This window comes from Nicotiana tomentosiformis, chromosome 1 (assembly GCF_000390325.3).
Source record: "Nicotiana tomentosiformis chromosome 1, ASM39032v3, whole genome shotgun sequence".
Taxonomy (NCBI): Eukaryota; Viridiplantae; Streptophyta; class Magnoliopsida; order Solanales; family Solanaceae; genus Nicotiana; species Nicotiana tomentosiformis.
This window is the reverse complement of record NC_090812.1, coordinates 21133585-21151234: the sequence shown is the minus strand read 5'-3', so window position 1 is coordinate 21151234 and position 17650 is coordinate 21133585. Positions and strand designations below refer to the sequence as shown.

The 17650-nt window shown below is 40.9% G+C and overlaps 2 protein-coding genes across 4 annotated transcripts; both read right to left on the bottom strand.

Moving 5' to 3' along the window:
* Positions 1-2053: 2053 nt before the first annotated feature.
* Positions 2054-2638, bottom strand: LOC138904240 (uncharacterized). Its single transcript, XM_070192747.1, has one exon. The coding sequence runs from the start codon at positions 2636-2638 to the stop codon at positions 2054-2056; it is 585 nt and encodes a 194-aa protein (XP_070048848.1).
* A 2343-nt stretch (positions 2639-4981) lies between these two features.
* LOC104087456 (zinc finger CCCH domain-containing protein 5) lies at positions 4982-15282 on the bottom strand. Of its 3 annotated transcripts, none has more exons than XM_009591930.4 (9): positions 14705-15282; positions 13275-13427; positions 13011-13148; positions 12709-12867; positions 11410-11502; positions 10624-10740; positions 10249-10323; positions 9827-10050; positions 4982-6223 (listed from the first exon to the last, which is right to left on the bottom strand). In XM_009591930.4, exons 1-9 carry the CDS (start codon positions 15080-15082, stop codon positions 5422-5424), a joined length of 2139 nt encoding a protein of 712 aa, XP_009590225.1. In that variant the 5' UTR covers positions 15083-15282; the 3' UTR covers positions 4982-5421. The 3 variants fall into 3 exon arrangements, with proteins under 3 accessions (XP_009590225.1, XP_070035275.1, XP_009590226.1); XM_009591931.4 differs by having other exon boundaries at positions 5028-6214; XM_070179174.1 differs by lacking the exon at positions 10624-10740.
* Positions 15283-17650: the final 2368 nt, after the last annotated feature.

The window sequence follows — 17650 nt, the reverse complement described above, 5'->3', positions numbered from 1 at the left end:
AGAGTAGCTGGAAAAATGCTCAACTACCCCCTAACCTACAACCCTAATGCTCGACCTTCACACCTCCATATCCAGGGCCATGTCCTCGGAAATCTGAAGTTGCGCCATGTCTTGCTTGATCACCTCGCCCCAATACTTCTTAGGTCGCCCTATACCTCTTCTTGTACCTGTCAAAGTCAACCGTTCACACATCCTAACCGGGGCCTCTAGGCTCCTCCTCCGTGCGTGCCCGAACCATCTAAGCCTCGCTTTCCGTATCTTGACGTCCATGAGAGTCACACCCACCCTCTCCCGAATATCTTCATTCCTAATCTTATCCAACCTAGTATGCCCATACATCCATCTCGACATCCTCATTTCGGCTACTTTCATCTTCTGGATATGAGAATTCTTGACTGGACAACACTCAGCTCCATACAACATGGCCGATCTAACCACCGCTCTATAGAACTTACCTTTAAGTTTCAGTGGCACCTTCTTGTCGCACAGGACTCCAGACGCTAACCTCCATTTCATCCACCCCACCCCGATATAGTGTGTGACATCCCCGTCGATCTCCCCGTCTCCCTGGATAATTGACCCTAGATACTTGAAACTCTCTCTCTTAGGGATGACTTGCGAGTCAAGCGTCACCTCCATGCCCGCTTCCCCCGACCCCTCGCTGAACTGACACTCCAAATATTTCGTCTTGGTCCTACTCAACTTGAAACCTTTAAACTCCAGGGCATGCCTTCATACCTTCAGTCTCTCATTCATGCCGCCTTTCGTCTCATCAATCGGAACTATATCATTAGTGAACAACATACACCATGGCACCTCCCCTTGAATATGGTGTGTCAATGCGTCCATCACCAGAGCAAAGAAAAACGGGTTGAGCGCAGATCCTTGGTGTAACCCCATAACCACCGGAAAAGGCTCTGAGTCCCCTCCCACAGTCCTTACCCGAGTCTTAGCTCCATCATACAAATCCTTTATTGCACTAATATAAGCTACCGGTACACCTTTCACCTCCAGGCATTTCCAAAGAACGTCCCTAGGGACCTTGTCATACGCCTTCTCTATATTAATAAATACCATGTGCAAATCCCTCTTCTTATCTCTATACTGTTCCACCAACCTCCTCATAAGGTGGATAGCTTCCGCTATAGAACGACCTGGCATGAACCCGAACTGGTTATCTGATATTGACACCGCCCTCCTTACCCTCCCTTCCACCACTCTTTCCCAAACTTTCATGGTATGACTTAGTAACTTAATACCCCTATAGTTGTTACAATTATGGATATCCCCTTTGTTCTTGTACATCGGGATCATCGTACTCCACCTCCACTCATCTGACATCCTCTTCATCCTGAAAATAACATTAAATATCTCAGTCAGCCACTCCAAACCTGCTCTACCCACATACCTCCAAAATTCCACTGGAATTTCGTCTGGTCCAGTCTATTTGCCCTGGCTCATCTTACGCATTGCTACCACGACCTCCTCCACCTCAATACGCCCACAATACCTAAAGTCTTGGTGACTCTCGGAGTGCCCCAATTCCCCTAGCTCGATGTTTATGTCTCCCTCTTCATTCAGAAGTCTATGAAAATACGACTGCCATCTCTGCTTAATTTGGGCTTCTTCCATCAATACACGACCTTCCTCGTCTTTGATACACCTCACTTGCTCCAGATCACGAGCCTTCCTCTCTCTCTCTCTCTTTGGCCAGCCGAAATAACTTCTTGTCCCCACCTTTACCCCCCCCCAATTCCTCATACAACCGCCCAAATGCAACCATCTTAGCCTCCGTGACCGCTACTTTCGCCTCCCTCCTAACTTCCTTATACCTTTCTCTGTTAGCTCTCATCTGCTCCTCGTCGGTGCTCTCCACTAACTTAAGGTAAGCCGCTTTCTTTGCTTCCACTTTACTCTAGACCATGTCATTCCACCACCAGTCGCCTTGGTGCCCACCTGAATATCCCTTCGAGACCCCTAATACCTCTCTCGCCTCTTCTCTTATACAATCTGCCATCGCCATCCACTTACCACTAGCATCTCCACCACTCTTCTAGGCTCCTATCGCCACCAATTTCCCCTCCAACTCCAGCGCAGTATCCTTAGTCAAGGCTCCCCATATGATCCTTGGTTGACCCCGTACAAATCTCTTCTTCCTCTTTATCAAGATACCGATATCCATCACCAAGAGTCTATGCTGTGTCGCGAGGTTCTCACTCGGGATCACCTTACAATCCTCGCACAACCCCTTATCACACCTCCTGAGGAGAAGATAATCAATCTGAGTCTTAGCCACCATACTCTGAAAAGTAATCAAATGCTCCTCCTTCTTCGGAAAAATAGAGTTCACGATCACCAACTCAAAAGCTCTAGTGAAATCCACCAGTGAAGTGCCTCCTCCGTTCCTAACCCCACAGCCAAAGCCGCCGTGTACCTCACTATAGCCACTAGAAGACGACCCAATATGCCCATTGAAATCCCCTCCTATAAATAACTTCTCCGTAGGCAGAGTACCCCGCACCACCCCATCCAACTCCTCCCAAAATCGCCTTTTAACCTCCTCGTCCAAGCCCACTTGTGGCGCGTAAATGCTAGTGACATTCAGAGTGCTTCGTCCAACTACTAACTTAATCACCATCAATCTATCGCTCACATGCCTAACCTCTACCACTGACTCTCTAAGCTCCCTATCCACCAAAATACCTACTCCGTCCTTGCCCTTCACGCCTCCGGAGTACCACAACTTATACCCGTCGGCATTCCTCGCCTTCGATCCTACCCGCCTAGTCTCCTGAACACAAGCTATATTTACCTTTCTTTTCTGGAGAATCTTCGCCAGCTCTATAGACTTACCCGTCAATGTCCCTATATTCCACAATCCAATTCTCAATCTATTGGAATCCTTGTTCCTCTTACCCCCTATGGGGCCCGTCCCACCCCCGACCCTTTCCCTAATCCCCGCCCCGCCACCCGCCCTCCCCGAGGACATGACCCTACATTGCCATTAAAAACCACAACCGTTATACCTACGGAAGTCTATGTAAAAACTGGGAATATAGGTCCACTACTAAATTGACTGAACTAATTACGTACTACTACGACAACAAATCAACTAAGACATGAGAGAGAGAAACAAGAGACGGGAGGTACCAATTCCCGCAAATATAACCTGGACTTTCGACTTGGTATACTCCTGATGCTGTAGAACCCGATGTTTTGTCCTTGTTTCTGCCAACCGACCTGCTTTGCTGCTTTTGCGCGTGCGCCTCCCTCCCGTCACCAAACATCCACAAAAATGGTACCTGCAGCACTCACAACACACCACAGAACTAAGAAAAATAGATGATGGTAGGGCTGTCACCCTCACCACAAGTGGCCCAATTGAACTCGAAGCAGAGACGCAACGGAGAGAGAAAGGTATAAAGAAGAAAAGACAAAAGGAATGGCGTCGGCGTGGGGTGGTCGCTGGACTGCTCGCCGTTCGCCGGAAATATGTTGTTAAGGTCTCCAATTAAAATTTCACGTTAGGCCATTAATTTTATTGAGCCGCCCTTGAGGCAAACGAACCTTGTTTGTAAAAAAGAGATAAAAACGTTTTAACTATTGAAGAAACACTTCCACAAACTCCAAAATTAGAAGTTGAAATGGGCAGCTCTTTTTTAATAAATATTGGTGAAATTCAGCTTCTTTGTCTCTCAACTCTCAATTAGAATAAAGGAGGTCGGTGGTTGCAGTTGGAGGTCGTGGTGGCGGCGTTTTCCTCAGTTCGTTTTTTCTGAGGCGTGGAGAGGGGAAAAAGAGACATAAAACTTCGCAAGGTTGCCAATTCATGAAGAAAAATAGAGCTCTAAAAATGTTGGATATTTGGAGGGGAAGGAGGTGAGCGAGGAGAGTAGTATAAAAATAAGTACTAAAATCTAAATCTCGAGTCTTTAGGTCGGTGGTGATATGGCCTAAAAATATTTTTAGTTATATGTCCATTTCAAAAAGAAAAATGTGTTGAACATTTAGGAAAACATAAAATATAAAGTACGAGGAAATTTTCTATAATAATTTTTCTCTACTCAAATTGTAATCAATTATTTTATAGCATTTTATCCGCTAGTTCCTTAATTTCTTTTTCTTTTTAATTTATGTGGGCACTCTAGTCCATTTTGACTAAAGTGTAGTTGATTTGACTATTAATAAGTGATAATCAACTTTAAAAAAACCACATACCCCTTTATTGTAGTAGATGACACATAAGCCATAATTAAATTTTGGTGATTTTTCTCACACCAAATAAACTCTGAAACTACTTGCATAATTCATCATTCGGAGTTTAAATTTTTTATTTAACTTATATATTATAATAGAATAAAAAATTGAAAAATTAGTTGCACATAAGCATTATCTTTGGAGAGTAATCATAAAATTGGGGGAGAAGAAAGTGGATTCTTCTTTTACACGTATATATCAGAAATATAAGCCTATTCAAAACTCAAAATTCACCTCTCCATATAGCATCTCAATGTAACTCTGTATGTTTCTCAAGGATTGATTTTATAAAATGTAGGGCAGAATTAAGTCGTCCTTTATAAAGAAATATTACAGAATAGCATAAGTGCAAGTTTTTAAATATTAATCACAGTAAGATTCATCAAAGAGAGCCATATGTATGACTCCTAAAAAAGCAAATTTGAACACTACATCCTTTTTTCATCCAACATAGAAGAGCTAGCTAGTTTACGAAATACCATCAAGTGAACTAACACACTAATCATTCAATCATCCAAGATAAGCGCCTACCAATAAGTTCTTAGTTAAACCCTCTGAGGGTGATTTGCTATGTTAACCGTGCTGCTTCAAGGGTTAAGAAGCGTAAGAGAATTATATTGGAAATCTACTACCGATGGATTTTAATGTGACCTCGTTAAGTCTAACTTCATAGCTAATAGTCTTGATTTTCTAATCAAGAAATAGCTGAACACCTTAAGGGAGGTGTGATCAACGTTAAGTACTATAGCACTGATCGGGCTAAATGGTCATACTTCCAGCAGCAGATGGAATTTTATGGGAAATTAAATTCGGACAAAGTCAGACTCCACCATTTACAATCAAGACCAAAATTTACCAATCGTTGATGCATGAGACCATTCATATCTACACTCTAAGTTTTCCCCAACATTTTCGATTGATTATATATATAGGGTATGAAAGTCACTGAAACTAGTAATGCAATGACTGCCTTAGGAGCTTAACTTAATGTTGTTTGTGTCCATCATAACTCCCGTCTTTTTCCTCATGACTACTATTATTCTTTTTAGATCCTTTTAGCTTCTTTGATCGGTCGCTCCCCCTTGATGTACTCCCTCTATAGTCCCCATCGTCATTCAGCTCAGATTCCACGTTGTGATCTTCAGAATCATCAATTTCAGACCCTTAACTACTTTTAGAGAGTGTTGCAGTAGCACCTTCATCAGGTTCCCATCGGCCTCTTTCCTCAATGTCTTCATTATGATGATATTGGTAATCCCTATCTGAATCGACACTCTTGTTAGAACTTGGCTTTCTTTTATCTGTGGCAGCAGCAGTCCAATCTCCAGTAGTATTACTATCATGGCTTGCTCTTCTCTTATCCCGGCGATCGGGTGATGATGGAGCACTGTCATGACGCCTAGACCTGCTTCTTCTTTTAGTTTTCTTGTGATGGCAATTTCTGTCTCGTATCTCACTCAACCACTCATCACTAGAATCTGTACTTTGATCTTCCTTCCAATGTCTTGAGCCCCTCCCTTTGTTTCCAGATCCTGCATCTCTATATCTACTCTTTTCAGGCAAATCATCATCAGAGTCAGAATGGCTAACCCCTCTTTTGCTGTCACCATTACAATGTCGATGCCCCATTTTTTCATTATGGTGGATTCTTGATCTTTTCCTTCTGCTGTGACTGCGCCTAATAACTCCCTCTCTCTCTCTCTCAGATAAACCCCCATCAGAGTCACTACTATGATATCTATTTTTACCATGTTGATTTGTTTCCTCTTCATGTTGTCCTGTTTCCTCTACGTATCGTTTCTTATCAAGAATTTTGCGCCGTTTCCTATCAATACTGCCGTCTCTCTCTTGATGTGCCCTCTTATGACCATCATAATCCCTATAGTGGATCCTAGAACTTCTGTTCTCCCTTGACCGAGACCTTCTATCCCTTGAATCCGACATTACAGAGCGATGCCTGTCAATTCTAGAAAACTTATCATCAGAAGTTTTACTTGAACATATAATAAATAGTAACAACAAAGTACGCTAACAAAAAATTATGCCTTTTCCTGTCAGTAATATTCAATGGTGCAAGGAAGCCATTAAGCATAATTATTTTAAAATAGTCTTGAATTTTAAACCATGCTTTCTGCACTCTATGCTTATATTACAAAGAAACAGGAGAGAATTTCATCACAAGAAAAAAAAAAAAAAAAAAAAAAAGGGCCCTTGGGGAACCTGCCAATTTGAGAACACACAGATGACAAGATAAAAGGATACAGAAATAACATTCCAATATGTTCGTTGAACCCTAACAGATTGTTCGTTGAACCCTATTCATTCAGGCATGGAGTATTAGACCATCTACACCTGTTCTAATATTCGACCAAATTCTTCTATACTGGATCCAGACAAGTAGTCAAAGGATTTCATACTTGCTCAAGATTGATATGCATCCATGTATTCACCCACACCTTAGTCTTCTGGAAAATTAAACAGGGAGATAATACATCTTTCATCTAAAATTAGAAAAGAATGATGAAACTGAGGGAAGAAAGAGGAGCCAACAATAATCAGATATGGCAATCTGAACCCAAAATTGTATGACCCACTCACAACCGTGCATGATGAAACCTTATTCAAACCGCCCATTAACCTAATGAAGAAGGGGACAGAGACATTGTGCTAGGGGAATTGGGTCACTCCGGAGTCACCAAGACTTTAGGTATTGTAGGCGTATTAAGGTTGAGGAGGTAGTGGAAGCTATGCGCAATATGAGTAGGGGCCGAGCGACCGGGCCGGACGAAATTCCGGTGGAATTGTGGAGGTGTGTGGGTAGAGCAGGCTTGGAATGGTTGACTGCGTTATTTAATGTTATCTTCAGGACGAAGAGGATGCGAGATGAATGAAGGTGGAGTACGATGATACCGCTGTTCAAGAACAAAGGTGACATCCAGAATTGTAACAACTATAGGGGCATCAAGTTACTAAGTCATACCATGAAAGTTTGGGAGAGGGTGGTGGAAGGAAGGGTGAGGAGGGCAGTGTCTATATCCGACAACCAATTCGGATTCATGCCGGGTCGGTCCACTACGGAAGCTGTCCACCTTATCAGGAGGTTGGTGGAACAATACAGGGATAGGAAAAAGGATTTGCACATGGTGTTTATTGACCTAGAGAAAGCGTATGACAAGGTTCCTAGGGAGGTTCTTTGGAGATGCCTGGAGGGGAAAGGTGTGCCGGTAGCTTACATTAGGGTATTAAAGGACATGTATGAGGGAGCTAAGACTCAGGTTAGGACTGTGGGAGGTGACTCGGAGCACTATCCGGTTGTTATGGGGTTGCACCAAGGGTCTGCGCCCAGCCCGTTCTTATTTGCCCCGGTGATGGATGCGCTAACACACCATATTCAAGGGGAGGTGCCATGATGTATGTTGTTCGCTGATGATATAGTACTGATTGATGAGATGCGAAGCGGCGTTAATGAGAGGCTGGAGATTTGGAGACAGACCCTTGAGGTTAAAGGTTTCAAGTTGAGTAGGACTAAGACAGAATATCTGGAGTGTAAGTTTAGCGATGAGTCGGGAGAAGCGGACATGGATGTGAGGCTTGACTCTCAAGTCATCCCTAAAAGAGGGAGTTTCAAGTACCTTGGATCAATTATTCAGGGGGATAGGGAGATAGACGAGGATGTCACGCACCGTATAAGAGGGGGTGGATGAAATGGAGATTAGCATCTGGAGTCCTGTGTGACAAGAAAGTGCCACCGAAACTCAAAGGCAAGTTCTATAGAGCGGTGTTTAGACCGGCCATGTTGTATGGGGCTGAGTGTTGGGCAGCCAAGAATTCCCATAACCAGAAGATGAAAGTGACAGAAATGAGGATGCTGAGATGGATGTACGGGCACACTAGGCTGGATAAGAATAGGAATGTAGATATTCGGGAGAAGGTGGGCGTGGCTCCCATGGACGACAAGATGCGGGAAGCAAGGCTTAGATGGTTCGGGCACGAGCGGAGGAGAAGCATAGATGCCCCGGTTAGGAGGTGTGAGACGTTAGCATTGGCAGGTACGAGGAGAGGTAGAGGACGACCTAAGAAGTATTAGGGTGAGGTGATCAGGCAAGACATGACGCGACTTCAGATCTCCGAGGACATGGCTCTGGATAGGAAGGGGTGGAGGTCGAGCATTAGGGTTGTAGGTTAGGGTTGTTCCGGGGGCGGGGCTGGCCTGTTGTTGTTTCGCTGTGAGTTGTTAGTGGTTTATGTAGTTTCCTCACTATTTTCTATGGTAGTATTGTTGTTTATAGTTATTGCTTTTACATCTATTTTTGTATTTCTTACGATGTTGTTAATATTTTTTATCTTCTACTGCTGTCACTGACCTATTGTCTAGTGTTTATTTTTCTTCTTTTCGAGCCGAAAATCTTTCGGAAACAGCCTCTCTACCCCTCTAGGGGTAGGGGTAAGGTCTGCATACACTCTACCCTCCCCAGACCCCACTTGTGAGATTATACTGGGTTGTTGTTGTTGTTGTTGCAACAACATACATCACAAAAAATTAGAGAACTGAGCCGCTAGGCTAAGAGGAATCCAGAACAATAAATGTATTCACAGAAAAGGAAAAAAATTCCAAGTTTTGTATTCATGGATTTATTTAATCAGGCGTTGCAAATATTTCTAAAGAGAAAGGTGAGCCGTATAATGGAGACCCAATCCGTCATATTGATTTAATTCATGCACTTAGGTCAATGAGTAATTGGTTTTGTCTCATTACATGTCCAAGATTGGTTGCAATCTGGTCAGATTAATTTTTTCACTGGAAGACTGGGGACAAGAGTGGGTTGCTCTAGTGGTTAGCACCCTCCACTTCCAACCAAGAGGTTGTGAGTTCGAGTCACCCAAGAGCAAGGTGGGGGAGTTCTTGGAGGGAGGGAGCCGAGGGTCTATCGGAAACAGCCTCTCTACCCCAGGATAGGGGTAAGGCTTGCGTACAACCGTACACACTACCCTCCCCAGACCCCTCTAGTGGGATTATACTGGGTTGTTGTTATTGTTTGTATATTTCTACAAATGTCTTCATTCCTAAAATATAGTGTAATGGATGGAATTAAAATTTTCTATATTTTTTTATATTGGTATTTCACTGAAAGACTGGGGAATATTGTTTATCAAATTTCTACAAATGTCTTCATTCTGAAAACATAGTGTAATGAATGGAATTAAATTTTCTATATTTTTTAAGATGGGCAATGGCTAATCAAAGAGTTTTTGCCTTTTCTTTTTTCTACATTTGTGTACAAAATACAGGTTTGAGCCGAATTACCCATCATCTAACCCAATTTTGACACGCATTAAACATGGGTTGGGTTTTGACCCAATTATCTTTAACCGTTCTTAACCCGCTCAAATTCAACACAACCACCTGCTAGCCACCACTCACATATCCAACATGCATGCCTCATTGTAATCTCTTAAAATCAGATAGCCAACAATGAAGTATCAATATAATCTTTTATGAAGACTAAAGCATCAAGATATTATCGCTACACTATCAAGTTCGCATGAAAGATGCAAAAAGCTAACAAACCTGTCAGAATCAGCTGTCGGCATCTTGTAGGAATTCAACGTCCATTCTGAGTTTTTCAGTTCAAGCCGTCTATCATAGACAGACTCATCAGTGTATCCAAACAAAGCAGCCATCTTCTTTAACCAGTATCTCGGCGGTGGTTTATCCAAATCTGCCCATTCATAATCCCCACCAGGATTGCGGAAACAGTGGATGAAGTTGCACGTCGTTCCACGAGAGCATGACTGTCAATACATGTGTGTAATTCATGTTAATAAATTAGGAGATAAAGATGATCTTAAGATCAGAATCAGGGAAACAATAAAGATGTTATTTAACTAATCTACTCCCTAAAATAATGCTGACAAAAAAAAAAAAAAAAAAAAAGAGCAACTAAGTCATAACACATCACATAAGCAAGAGTAGTGAGATTCAAGTTGTACCTTAAGCTTCGATTTCATGAATTCCCCACATATGGCAACCTTCCATTTTGTTACACTAACAAACTCGCATGTAATCTATCAAGAACCAGAAAAAAAAAAGCAATTGTCATTACATTCTAAACCAAGTCGTTCAAATGCAAGTAAGCAAAGTGCATATATGGGGTATTGTGATCCCTAGAAGTGTGTCGTTAGGGCGTTAGTATTACAACCTCGACTCTCCAAGGTAAACAGAAAACAATAGGCTGTAATCAAAAGGGGAAATTTCATTTGCTTCACTCGGTCAGTTCTCTTTAAAAGAAAGCTAATTAGAATAACAAACAGCAAAATGCATCTCATTCGAACCACAAACCATTAACTTGAATGGAAGTCAAATACCTGTTTGCCAGCAAAGTAACGGCCATTAATAGAACGATAAGCAAGCACCGCAGAATCTATATCTTTGTAGTGTACATAAACATTCCCTCGCAAATGAGATGAACTGTTTCTACACACCTACATGTGGAAACATATTTGTTGGTTACCCAGATTAAAGGAGAACTCCTTCAATAACAGCATTACTTTGCAAATAAAAGTTCTCATTGTCATGTGATACAGCTCTCCAAAAGATCTCCTTCGTTTACATATATTGTTACATGTTTTAGATCCTCAAGGCTTCTTTTGGATTTCAAGAAAGTTGATTTGTGTGTGTGTGTGTGGGGGGGGGTCTCTAATTTTCATGCATGTGTTTCGCCAAACAAAAAGAGAAGTAAGAGAACCACTTCCGTTCAGAAATCCGGCAACTTTTGCAGGACTTATGTTGGAGGGAAGTTTTTCTGTGGGAAGGTCATTACGATTCCCATGACTTTCCTGCTTATGAAACGCACCTAAAGTGTAAAGTAACTAACTTTTTAATACTTCTTTTTTGCTTCCTTGGCAACCAAATATACCTAAGAGAAAAGGCTAGAGTATTGTAAGGCACCTCAACAACTCAGCTTTTGAATCATCCTTCTTTCATCAAGGAGTCGTGAAACTGTAAGTTTTTACTATGTGCAACATGCTTTAAAAGAGTAGGAAAGGACACTGCTCACTTCAAACAGAATATCCCTGTTGTCACTGATTTAGGAACTTACATCCCAAATTGAGGACATAGTAGCAACAACAGAAAGAAAGAGAAGTAACTACCTTGAAATTTATAATTTCTCCAAACTTCAAAAATTCTGTGTGAACATCCTCATAGAATTCCTCATAACTACGTTCAACTTCCTCATCTGTACACTGTAGAAAAAAGAACAGTGGACCACAATTGATTGCACAAACATATGCATAGTATATGAAATATAAATAGAAGTTCAAATACAACTAGCAAGTACTTAACAACTAAATATTCAACGGATTACCAACAAGCTCTATGATAAGCCAAAACCAGAAAGACTCTTAAGGTTTTGCAGATTAAAACTACATAGAACTACCCAAAACAAATTTAGTAGCCACACTCATGTACATACAAAGACTATGCAGGTATAAAGAATTAAATCCAATAAAGGAAAATCCAGAATTTTAACATTTAGCACTGGACAACCTACTATTATCTAAAGATCATTAATAACCCTCAACTTTGCTAAAACTAATAGCTTCAGTTAAAGTGTGTGACTATCTCATTTAAAAACTTAAGTTGTTCGAGAGAGCACACTTTTATTTATACTTAATCATGCCTTCAGTATGATCCCTTACATGCAGGCCTGATTCTTTTTCATGGGCAAAGCACATGGAAATTCATAACCTATCTTTAAAAATACCAATGGGATACAGTAGTGATACCTTGTATATATGCAAAAAAAGCAGCACAAATCCAATTAAAAAATAATTTCTTGTCAGTCTTCCTTTTCTCTATTACCAAAAACAGAAGGGTAAATAACATGAAGAAATGCAAAATATAGAAATCACAAACATACAACAACTGTTACATTCAAAATTCTTTGGCTCACTTTGCAAAACAGGACACAGAGCTCGATAAGAGTCTCCAGCTGATGCGCAGAAGAAACACGTACCTCCAGAATTTTCAGGGCAGATATTCTGTTTTAAGGGAGTTAAAGAACAAACAGAAAGCTTCTACACACTTAAAGTAGAGTGAATTCGATAAACAAGAAAATAGCCACACAGAAAAAAAGAGGATTAGTGTTCCAGCCACATCTTGAGTCTTGACATCATATTTCATTACTGACAATTGACAACCAACATTGATCCAGTACTGATGCAAGTAAAGAAGTAAAAAAGTAGACACACCCAAAAACTCAAAGACTTGTAATATTACCACTCACATTAGTGCTTTTTTGCTTTTGTATTGAGAAGCATAAGAAGCCTAAGGAAGAACTGACCAATAATAACAGAAGTTCCAAAGAAATGCAGTAACTGAAAACTACTAAAGATTGGCAACAACCAAAATCAGGATACTAGAGCCACATGAAGACTTCACTAACAGACCTCAAGCCCCTCATCCTGCTCCCAAGCAAGACCAGGTCCAGCGTACATGTTCTTCATGAGCAGTGTGCAGGATTTATCAGGATAAAAATGAACCCTACTGCAGCGTGAACCAAATCTACAAGCCCCAGTTTTTAGGTGGAAAGGACAATGAGCTTTATCCTGCCATGTGATAACCAAGAAAGCAGATGGTCATGATAGACAAAATGAGAGGAGAGAAGAGAGTACTTATTTTGAATAATAGAAGTTTACGTTAAAGAAATAGAAACAAAATGTCATACTAATTAGGATTTGTAGATGTCTACCTGCTCAGTTCCAAAATTCGGAGTTTGTAGAGCAACATTCTCCAACAACTGCTGTGCTGAAAGGGATGAAGCATTCTTGTAGTCAGCAAATACTTCAGATTGTGGAGGCAGTGGATTGGATGTTGGCCTATTGGGATCCTGCACCGGCAAAGGACAGCCTTTACATTACATCTATTTTGGCAATCACTAGGTGATAGGATTTTGAAAGAGGACACAGGATGGCTTTGGGAAATACACATAGCATAGAGAACTACAAATCAGTACCTCTTTAACAATCACATGATTGGGATCCTTCTTTTTTACTTTCACTTTATTCCTCTTCACAATTATCTCATTTCCTTGCCATATAATTTCGGGAGGCCCATCTTCTACATATTCCCACTCGTCATCTCCATCTGATTCATTCTCAAGAGCAACCTGCTAGGATTGCATGCATCGCAGCACTTGAAGATGTAAGACAGACATAACAGGTCTACAGAGAGAGAGAGAGAGAGAGAGAGAGAGTCAAAGGGGCATTTGCATATGCTGCTAAACTCTTCGAACACCCACAGTGAAAAATTTACAAAACAATAGAAGATCGGGAGTTTTTGTATAGAACCATGTCTATTTGTAGGTTCTTCCTTTTTCGGTATACCTCTTGTATATGAGAGTTTTCCAATTTCTTAACGAAACTACTCCTTACTTGATTAAAAAAATAAAAAATAAAGGTTAGCGAAACAAGATGTCAGAACTGTCTGCAACTAAGCAAGCAATAGTTTGTTCACCATGTTAAACAGGGTAACACTGATGATTTAGATCAAAGGACCAATACCTGAATTGCTATGCATGTCAAATAAAAGACACTCATTCACACACATATCTCACCAAACCTTGCTATAACGGCAATAGAACTACCTGTGCACATAATTGTGGCTGTATGCTAAGGTCAATAATCTGGAAAGCACAAACTAATTTATGCAATCAAAGAAGCATGTGATATGCTACATTTTCCACTCGGTTTTTGTAGATATATTCTTGTTCCAAATGTTGAAACCAAAATAGAATAGTTTGGTTTTACAATTTTTCTGCAACGACCAACTCCCATGCACATTCTCTCTGCACCGTGGTCATTGTTAAACAACTTCCTACTTTTGCGTCTCTAGAAAATATGAAAGCATCCACCAAAATGTTTCCTACTGCTTCAAATTTCAACCAAGTCCCAAAATGCAAGATTCTCTGCGTTTGACTTAGAATTAACTGTCGTACAACGATTGGGAGAGTCAATTGCTACGCATGTCCTTTTATAAACAAAAAAATGCTAGCAAACTTATGACTAATTTCATTACTACCTCAATTTTGTTATTCATCACATAATGTCCATTGTACAATCATCTAGTAACCTTAGTTCCCAACGTGCTAGCAATATATTCGAATTTTATTTTTTATAACTGATAAATCCCTGAGGGCCAGTGGCACCTGAACCTGTACGTGCATATAACCCACACATCACGTGTGAGGCTTAGACCAAAGCCTTGGGGCCTATATTTGATCTAACCAGGTTAATGAGCAAACATGACCAATAAAGTTAATACACAATCCACATAACTCAAAGTTGACTGCTAAAACTAAATAACTGTTCGATGCATACATCTGCATATATTTCTCTAAGCTAACAGAAAGAATGTGAAAGTGCGTTTGGCACGAAGGATTTGTACCTGGCTTTGTTTCGCCTTTTCTTCCTCATCTTTCGCTCTCCTTCGCTCTCCTTCTTCTTCCTCTTGAGCTTTCTTTCGAGCCAGTTCTTCGAGGAAGATTCTTTCTCTCTCCTCAAACTCTCTCCTTTCTCTCTCTAATCTCTCCTTCTCTTTCTCCTCCTCCAGCTGAATCCTGCGAAGCTCCTTCGGATCATTCAGCTTAGCCTCCTCTTCCTGGCGCGCCTTCTCGGCGAGTTCCTTCCTTTTCTGCTTCCGCTTCTCCTTCTTCGTCAACTTCCGTTTCTCCTTGCGATTTTTGCATATCGTCGCCGCCGCACCGCACTGTTGAAGTTCCGATACTTGCTGGTCGTCTTCTTCGATTGATATCGGTTCCGTCATACGTCTAGGGTTTCAACAGAGTGTCAGTACAATGGTTTGTATGAAATGAAATTGGTTTCTTCTGAATTTTGATCAATACATACATTTCATAGTAGCAGCCTAGCAGGCACCTTTTTGCTTAAAGTTGTATTCGGTTTGCGAATTTGTAATGAAAAAGGAAAAGACGGGACATGAAAATTAACCGAGAGAGAGAGAAGCGCACCGGGGTGTAAATGACACAAAGTAGCCACTTTTAAGCTTTTTATTTAAAACTAATTTTAGTTTACGTGTTTTTTTTTGTGTTTACTAATAAAAAGTAAATAAAATTTAGAATAAGAATAAATTATGTGCTGATAGAAATTGATGTTGAGATAAATACAACATCCATTTAAATTAAAATATAAATGCTATATTGACGAAATAGTTGAATGTAGAGTTATTGGTTATCTTTCTAAACTTGTAACAATTAAGAATATAGGTAGGTTAATTATATAATTTTTGTATATATATATATATATATTTTTATGATGATAATTATGATATGTTATATTTTTTAATCTGACCTAATGTTTACCCGAAAAATGGATAGAGTTGAATTTATACGCAGTTCCGAAGATATGTGGTACAACTTAACACAAAATGCAAAGAAAAATAAAAATATGAATATAGACTGGAGAAAAACTAATCTGGATAAGGCAATCATGAACAGTGAACCTTAGGATTTAACAAAAATAGAATCAGTCTAAGAAACTGTAATGATCACCCTTTCTTGTAGAGGAAATAATATTTTTGATATAATGTAAATCTCAGAAAAAAGATGTCCTTACAGAAATAATAACCAAGCCTCTTTATAGTGGAGAGATTTGGCTCCAAGTATAATAAAATAAACATTCAGTGGGAGACCCATGCTAAATCAGTTTTTCCATAATTTTTGCCAAGATTTTCTCTAGTGGGATTACAACGGCTTTTGTCCGCGAGCTCGATCTTGCTTAGAATCCTCGATTTTGGTTCGAGCTTGATTTCGGCTCGAATTTATGATCTTGGTTCGAGCCCGACCCTGGTTCGAGCCCTTGAATTGATTCCAGGTCGATGTAGGTTGGTTTTTGGATTATCAGCACGATAGATCTTCCCGCATCATAGTTCGATTCTTGTTCAAGTTTGATTATGATATCGATCTCATCACGAACCGGCCTCCCCGGTTCTAGGTTAGTTCGTGCCCCCCTTCGGGATCTTACTTCGATACACTACCCTTCGAACCGTACCGGACATGCCAAGGCTGAAATTTATTTCGACCGTATACAGATAGTCCCCTCGTTTCTCAGAAAGAAATATGACGAGAAACGATATGATTTTCAACAGCTCGATCGGATTATATCTTGTCGCTTCCATCAGGTTCGACCATGACGCATATGGTAGCTGTTCCGTCAGTTTAGTCTTTCAAGGCATTTAATGCATGTCAGGTGGTGGTCGGCCACTGCTGATAATGAACCGCCGCTGCTTGAACCTATAAATAACTCTCACTTTTATCTTCTACCATTTTTACACCTTCTATCTTCTAAAATCTCTCAATTTCTTCTTTATACTCTCCAACTTACCAGAAAAGCTATGATTTCTTTCCGAAAGGACCCCTCGATTCTACCAAATCTCTATCAATTTCTTTTACTCCTTACTTTTGAATTCAAAAATGGCAAAAACATCGCAAACCGTTCCTCAAAAAGAGAAAACTTCCTCTTCACAGTGTGTCGCCGATGAGACACCGGCGGGCCAGAGGAGTGTGTCCCCGAGGCGTGCGTCCTTACTTCAGATTTTAAAGTTAATAAAGGTTCATCGGTCCCTGGCCGGTGTGAGCCGGTATCGAGGTACATGTGTTCGATTACTGAGAAGCACCTCGATCTGTTAAAGAAGGACTGCAATTGGGGCGAAAAAGAAGTGATAATACCTACCCCTGACAAAGATATCACTTCTTACGTGAAAGGGTTTTTGAACGTATATACTTACCCTTTCACTTTGGGTCCCCTCGATTCCGTCGTTATCGACTTCTGTCGACAGTATCAGGTAACCTTAGGCCAGGTCCATCCTTCTTTGTGGCAGATCGTTATCCTGATCCGATATTTTGTGAGCAAAATCGAGGGGATGTCGTTCACCCTCTATCATCTTATCCGGCTGTATCGTCCCCAACTTTTTCGGGGAGGGTTAATAAAACTCCAGCGTCAGGCTACTAAGGCTTTGTTCTCGAGTATTGACGAGGACAGGGACCGGGGTTGGATGAGCAGGTTCATTCGGGTGAGGACTTCGGACCTAATCCTGACTGAAAAGATGCCCTTTCCCGAGGAGTGGAATATGAAACGTAAGTGTGATCTTGTTGTTGCTTATATTTTGTTCTTTCATTTATTCTCTTATCGACACTCCTTTTTTTGTGATGTAGCGGTTCCCTGGATGCCCGGAGCGGTTTCCGACCTCAAGAATTGGGTACGGGCTCTTGTTTCGACCTCCACATATGCCGAGCGCTCATGGCGTGATTTGTCTAAGGGTCGGTGGGAGGCCAAAAATCACGGTAAGCTCATTTCTCGGACTCTGGCGAGGCATTTC

Bases quoted from the DNA above. Each gene is read 5' to 3' on its own strand.
- LOC138904240 (XM_070192747.1), bottom strand. From the start codon at position 2,638: ATGGTGATTAAGTTAGTAGTTGGACGAAGCACTCTGAATGTCACTAGC.
- LOC104087456 (XM_009591930.4), bottom strand. From the start codon at position 15,082: ATGACGGAACCGATATCAATCGAAGAAGACGACCAGCAAGTATCGGAA. The intron at 10,741-11,409 runs GTAGTTACTTCT...TTCCACATGTAG, and splicing joins GAGAAATTATAAATTTCAAG to GTGTGTAGAAACAGTTCATC. The intron at 6,224-9,826 runs GTTTGTTAGCTT...TAAGTTTTCTAG, and splicing joins CCGACAGCTGATTCTGACAG to AATTGACAGGCATCGCTCTG.